At 35.0% G+C, this 6,194-nt stretch overlaps 1 protein-coding gene across 2 annotated transcripts; it reads left to right on the top strand.

The window, feature by feature from the left end:
• The first annotated feature begins 719 nt into the window (after positions 1-719).
• LOC112790277 (actin-related protein 4) lies at positions 720-5,984 on the top strand. Of its 2 annotated transcripts, none has more exons than XR_003817713.2 (20): positions 720-961; positions 1,063-1,154; positions 1,340-1,516; positions 1,613-1,686; positions 1,967-2,047; positions 2,162-2,222; positions 2,372-2,421; positions 2,669-2,723; positions 3,174-3,243; positions 3,357-3,410; positions 3,626-3,679; positions 3,752-3,812; positions 3,940-3,991; positions 4,152-4,218; positions 4,555-4,617; positions 4,736-4,798; positions 4,891-4,953; positions 5,269-5,333; positions 5,449-5,517; positions 5,720-5,984. XR_003817713.2 is itself a non-coding variant. In XM_025832605.3 (20 exons), the coding sequence occupies exons 1-20, from the start codon at positions 949-951 to the stop codon at positions 5,763-5,765; spliced, it is 1,338 nt and encodes a 445-aa protein (XP_025688390.1). In that variant the 5' UTR covers positions 720-948; the 3' UTR covers positions 5,766-5,984. The 2 variants fall into 2 exon arrangements, 1 of the variants encoding a protein (XP_025688390.1); XM_025832605.3 differs by having other exon boundaries at positions 3,174-3,251.
• Positions 5,985-6,194: the final 210 nt, after the last annotated feature.

The following is a 6,194-nucleotide window of genomic DNA, read 5'->3' as shown; positions in this document are numbered from 1 at the left end:
TAAAATTTATTTAAATTTTATTTGTCTAATATGCATATTGAAAATTTGATTGAAAGAGATAAAGGTCCACGAATATTATTGTAGAGACCTTTTAATGAATAAAATTTGTTAGGGACTAAAATATTTAGATCTAAAATTTCTTAAAATCAATTTGAATTTTTTTTTCTAAAAAAATAATAGGACCAATAACTTGTTTATTAATATTAATCAATATTTTATACCAATATTTTTTTATACTATTAAAATTTAGTATTTTTTTTTAGTCTTATATAATACACACCTACTCACACACACTACCACTGCTATAGTTTCTATATTTTTCAAGGAGGACTTGAACCCGTGTACAGTTCCTAGTGAGGCAAGTAATGCTTTCGTTTAGTGTTTAGAGTTAGTAAGGATTAGTAAAAAAATAATAAATTTTATTAGTTATGTAATACTAGGGTAAGTGGGTAACCACTCTACCTTTTTTTTGTTTTGTTCTGTCACTCCCTCTACTCTACACAATGCACTCGTAATTAGGGGAACCGCCAACAAAGTATAGAGAGAACATGGGCTCACCCCGGACACATTTTCATGAGAGCCCAAGACAAACTGCTATACAAAAGTAAAATGGTTAAGTGACTTTTGTAATTATTTATAGTCTGTAATGGGAGGCCCAACAAGGTATGCAATGGTAAAGACATAAAATACAAAGCAGAAATCGAAAATCCCTCCGTCCCAAAAAAAAAAAAAATAGCAGAACCCCCCCGCTCCCGCTCCAATCCCAACAAAAATAAAAAGGAAAAAAAAAAAAATACCGCCAGAGTTCAAAGAAGCCCTTCTTCTCTTCCATTGCACCTGAGTCCTGACCTGAGCTAACTTCCTTCTTGGCTTCATTTCTCGTTCCTTGCTCTCTCACACTCAGACCCCCGAAAAGAACCCACATTTTCGTTTGCACAAACCCTAGAGATGTATGGCGGTGGTGAGTCTTCAATATCCTTTCTTTCTCACCTCTTTATTCTCCATTAATTCTCTGATTCTCGTTCCATTCGCAGTTTTCATTTTTGTTGTTTTAACTCGCAGATGAAGTTTCAGCGATAGTGATTGACTTGGGGTCCCACACATGCAAAGCTGGTTATGCTGGTGAAGATGCTCCCAAGGCTGTTTTCCCCTCTGTAAGTCTCACCTCTCACCCTACTCAAAATTAAATCTGCTTTAATTTTCCAGCAGAATCAAAATGTACGTAGTGTTTACCTGCTTCATGCCATTAGGATACTTCAATTTAACAAGTTAGCTTCTCATTGTGTGTTTTTGTAGCGTTTCTCTTCCATCGATGTTATTTTGGCATGTATTTGTGTAGGTTGTTGGTGCAATTGATCAAATGGACATTAATGGGCATGGCGATGGTGAGGAGAACTTGGGAGCTGCTGCAGAATTGCCAAACAATGCCAAAAATCTTGATTCTGACAAAACCAAGGGAAAATGCAAGCTTTATGTAGGATCCCAGTCCTTGGGGTATCGCAGAGACTACATGGAGGTAATGCTTTGAAACCGCTGTTAACTTATGCTATAATGTTATTCAGTTATGTCAAAATTAATCATTTCCATCATCTTTATCTGTTATGTCTATTAGGTGCTGTCACCACTGAAGAATGGAGTTGTTGCTGACTGGAATATTGTAGACAACATATGGGATCATGCTTTGAGGTTGTTGCTGATTACCTAATCTGTCTGTAGTCTGCAGTATGGTATTATTTCCCTTTTTCGGTAAATAGGATCATTATTTTCTGTTATTTTATGTTAAATAGCTGACACTTGTTATAAAATATTTCTGTTTATCCTAGGACATACTTTTTATCCAAAATGTCACTATGCTTGCCAATCCATGTATCATGATCGTGCTTTTCAATTCTTTTTAAATATTGTTCTTTTGTGAAATTTATCTGTTCTGTGTCTTATATAACTATTACTATTAGCTGATTTTCAGGGATTGTCTATTGGTTGATCCTAAAGAGCGTCCAATGCTACTTTCTGAGCCATGTAATAATACTCAAGAGCAGAGAGAAAGGTATTCTGCAATTTTTTTCCCTCTTCTGGTTTTTGGCTTTTGGTAATACAGTTAGACATTTGGTTCCATTATCAAACTGTTGATTTCATCTTCATTTTATTGTCAATTTGTCAGGACAGCAGAGCTGATGTTTGAAAAATACAAAGTACCTGCATTGTTTTTGGCCAAGAATGCTGTAAGTGACTTGTTCTTTTCCTGCTCTGTGTAGGCTAGCAATATAAAATTAGTCTCAGAAGAAAAAAACTTTTTGTTCCCCCTGCATTGATGCCTTGACACCATGAAGCCGTCAACAAATTAATGAACACATATATCTCTTAACACCAGGTCCTCACATCATTCGCATCAGGGCGCGCTACATCATTAGTAATTGATGGGTAAGGGTCTTTCGAGTTGGTGACTAATAACTTGGTTGTTTCTCAGTATTGATGTACAATGTGAATGTCTTCTTACGAGTTTGGTTGGAAGATGAATACAGTTCTTTTTCTTCTCTCCCCCCCCCCCCCCCCCCCCCCGGTTTGGTTTTAATTTTCAGCACTTCAATCTTTGATCTAGCTTCTATTTCATTTGCAATGTGATATTCAGTTGCTGATTTCTACTTTTCTTTTTTATTTCAATACTCAGTGGTGGAGGATCAACAACCGTTGCCCCAGTGCTTGATGGTTATGTTCTTCAAAAGGTATTGTTGCTAGCCTATCAAACAGAAATCATTTGTCAAGCTAATTGTTTATAGGAAAAAATGTGTAAGCTATTTAACTGGTTACGAAGCTTTTAGCCCGTGTACCAAAAATCTGATTATGGCAAGAAAATATAGCTGTTAGATTGTATAATTTGTGATAATATAATTGACCATTTAGTTTAATGTAAGGCACTAATGCATGTTCTAGTTGATGATTCCAAGGTGTTGAAATACAAGTTGCATCGATTCTAGCTATTTCAATATTAAAATGTTTTTCTTCATCTGCCTTCATGTGTTTATCTTTCATTCTTTTCCCTTGAAAATATGATTTAGTATAATTTAGAACGATCGAAGGGATTTATTGTATTAGATACGTGTTTATGTTTGTACTTATTGTTTGTTTGGGTATCATGTGTCTGCTTATGTTTTTGTTTATGTTTGCAAGAATAGGCTGTGACAACTTCTCCCATTGGAGGAGAATTTCTGACAGATTGCTTGATGAAAAGTTTGGAAGGCAAAGGTATCACAGTGAGTAACAAAACATTAGCCTTATTTAATTTTTTCCGTGGTCATCTAGAGCAAGGAGGGCATATATGTACTTACTCTTTTTTTTCCCTCAAAAATTTACTATAGATAAAACCGAGGTATGCATTCAAGAAAAAGGAAATACGGCCAGGAAATATTCAGGTACACTGTAATTTCATGGTACTTGGTAATAATGTGTTTTTCTACAGTATAATATATCACAAAGGTTGGCACTTGGCACTTCCACAATGCCAAAGCTTGAAACTCAAGGGCATTAAGGGTGGAAATTACATGTCTACAGAATCACAAATCACTTCAATCAAATTCATGAGTTAAGAGTAATTCTTATTTACCCTCCATTTTTCTCTAAATGCCAGACTGTAAACCTTGATTTTCCCCATACAACTGAAAGCTACAAACTCTACTCCCAGGTTTGTAGTCGTTCCAACTATTCTTTTTCATATGCCTTGTGTCCTTTAGATGCTGATTGTTTATTGCGACAGAGAGTGATTGCTAGTGACATCAAGGAATGTGTCTGCCGAGCCCCAGATTCTCCATATGATGGTATGACTTCCAACTTATATAAATTCATATCATGTTTTGAATCCCATTTGCGAAGTTCTTTGTTTTCTTTAAAATAGATACTTAATGTATGTCATGCTGTTCATGGTTTTACTTTTTTATTTGGCAGAGAGTTCATATTCTAACATTCCAATGACCTCATATGAGCTTCCTGATGGCCAGTGAGTCTAACTTTACTCTTTCTAAAATAGGGATCATTCATTATGGTTCTGACTTTGAATTATCTGCTTCATACTAACATCCGTTTGGGTTTGAAGCCTAATCTTCTGCGCTCTGGTTTATTTGCTGTATTTTATGACTTGAATTTCATGGATCACACAGGATAATTGAAATTGGATCCGACAGATTCAAGATTCCTGATATTCTTTTTAATCCATCGCTGGTTCAGGTGTGTGGCTTGTATATGCATCGATTGTTGCATTAGTTTGTCTTAAAGAATTTCTCACATGGCACACTTCTTTTAAAAATTTGTCAATGCATACTGGAGTTGGAAATATTTTAGTATTAGGAGGTTGAAGAGTAATATGATTTGTTGTCAGATTGAATTGCGGAACTATCACTTGGACAATTTTTGGACCCTTTTTTTTAAATGTTACGATAAGTTTTTTTGTTTTTTTTTTAAACATTCACTCAAAAAATCTAAATCAAGAACCTTCGGGGAAATGGCCTTTTGTTCCCTTCTGTGTTGCTCCTGCGTGTTTTACTACTACATTGTATATCACAGACAATACCGGGCATGGAGAGCTTTGCTGAAATTGCTCATTCAGTTCGTGGTCTACCAAAAATGGTATATAGTGTTATTTTAATCTTTTTCCTTCATTTAGCATGTATTAACTATTAAGTACTCAGAGTTCAGAACTTTCTCTTGTGGTCATGATTTTGGTAGTTCTTCTGAATATGTGCAGGTTATAGATAGTATTAATAAGTGTGATGTTGATATCCGAAGAGAACTCTTCGGTAGCATAATGGTAACTACAATATTAATTTGGTGTTCCACCATATTTGGGTTTGTACTATAAAGTTTGGTCACAGCTGAAAGTTATTTTTGTTTACCTCCCAGCTTACTGGTGGCACAGCTTCAATGCAACAATTGAAGGAACGCATTGAGAAGGAGTTACTTGAGGTGATATTTACAGAGGATCACATTTCAATTTATCTGCATAATGAGATTTTTCCATAAGTGATAATATGATCTTTGACAAGATACTACAGTGCTGTTTGACTAAGACACATATTGACATTCTTTTTTCTGGTCATAAAAGTTTTTATTTATAGAAAAAAATATTTTATGTTTTTACTATAATCAACTTTTTTTTCTTAGGGGGTCAGAAGAGGGGGGGGGGGGGGGTGAACATTTCTGAAACTATATATTTCATTTTCTGGAACATGACATTTTTTATAGCATAAAAATTGACCTATCTATAATTTCTGTTTTTAGGAGTCCCCTCAAGCTGCTAGGGTAAAAGTATTCGCAAGTGGAAATGCAACTGAAAGAAGGTTCAGGTGTGATTTATCTCTGTCCCTCTCCCTACAGTTTTCCCCTCATTCTTCATAAGTAATTTTTATTGTGATTCATATAAGACTGCCCATTAAATCAAGATGGTAACTCTATATGCAGTGTTTGGATAGGGGGAAGCATACTGGCGTCTCTAGGCTCCTTCCAGCAGATGTGGTTCTCCAAGTCTGAGTAAGTAGTAATTAAACTATCAATTGATTGCGACATCTCAGTTATGCAATCGTTTTGCTCACTTCCATGAAATTCAAACCCCACATCTGAACTCTAGTTTAGATTGTAACATTCTAATCTTTTTTTGGCATTTATTTCCTTATTTCTCAATGACTTAAAGTAACTTTCCTAAATTTGATCTTTTCCCCTGTTGATACAATAGGTATGAAGAACAAGGTGCTTCCTACATTCAAAGAAAGTGCCCGTGAGTTTCCAAGAATGTCATACGGGCTTCTTTCGTTTCCATTGGTGACTGAAGCTGTGCTAGTAACAGTGCCCTTGGTCAAAATTTATTTAATATTTATGTCATTCTAATTTGTGCTGTTGCCTTTTTCAATGTTTTAAACTTATTATCTATTGTTAAGCTCCTATAACTTATTGTATTGTAGCATTTTAATTATACATCAGATTCACACTGATTCACATCACACCCTACATTAACCATGGTTAAATCAAGAGTAAACAAGTTATTTAGTCCCTTGTATCGAAACATCCAGCATAAGTTTGGCCTTTGAAAGATGGAAATGAGTTTAGTTCCCGAAAGATACAAGTAACAACTTTAGGTTTAAAATATGTGTATAATATGATAATGTCAATTTAACATTCGAAAGACAAACCTAACATCATTTTCATTATTT

Source organism: Arachis hypogaea, chromosome 3 (genome assembly GCF_003086295.3).
Source record: "Arachis hypogaea cultivar Tifrunner chromosome 3, arahy.Tifrunner.gnm2.J5K5, whole genome shotgun sequence".
Lineage (NCBI taxonomy): Eukaryota > Viridiplantae > Streptophyta > Magnoliopsida > Fabales > Fabaceae > Arachis > Arachis hypogaea.
Note: the sequence above shows the minus strand (reverse complement) of the source record. Positions and strands in the feature narration are given on the sequence as shown.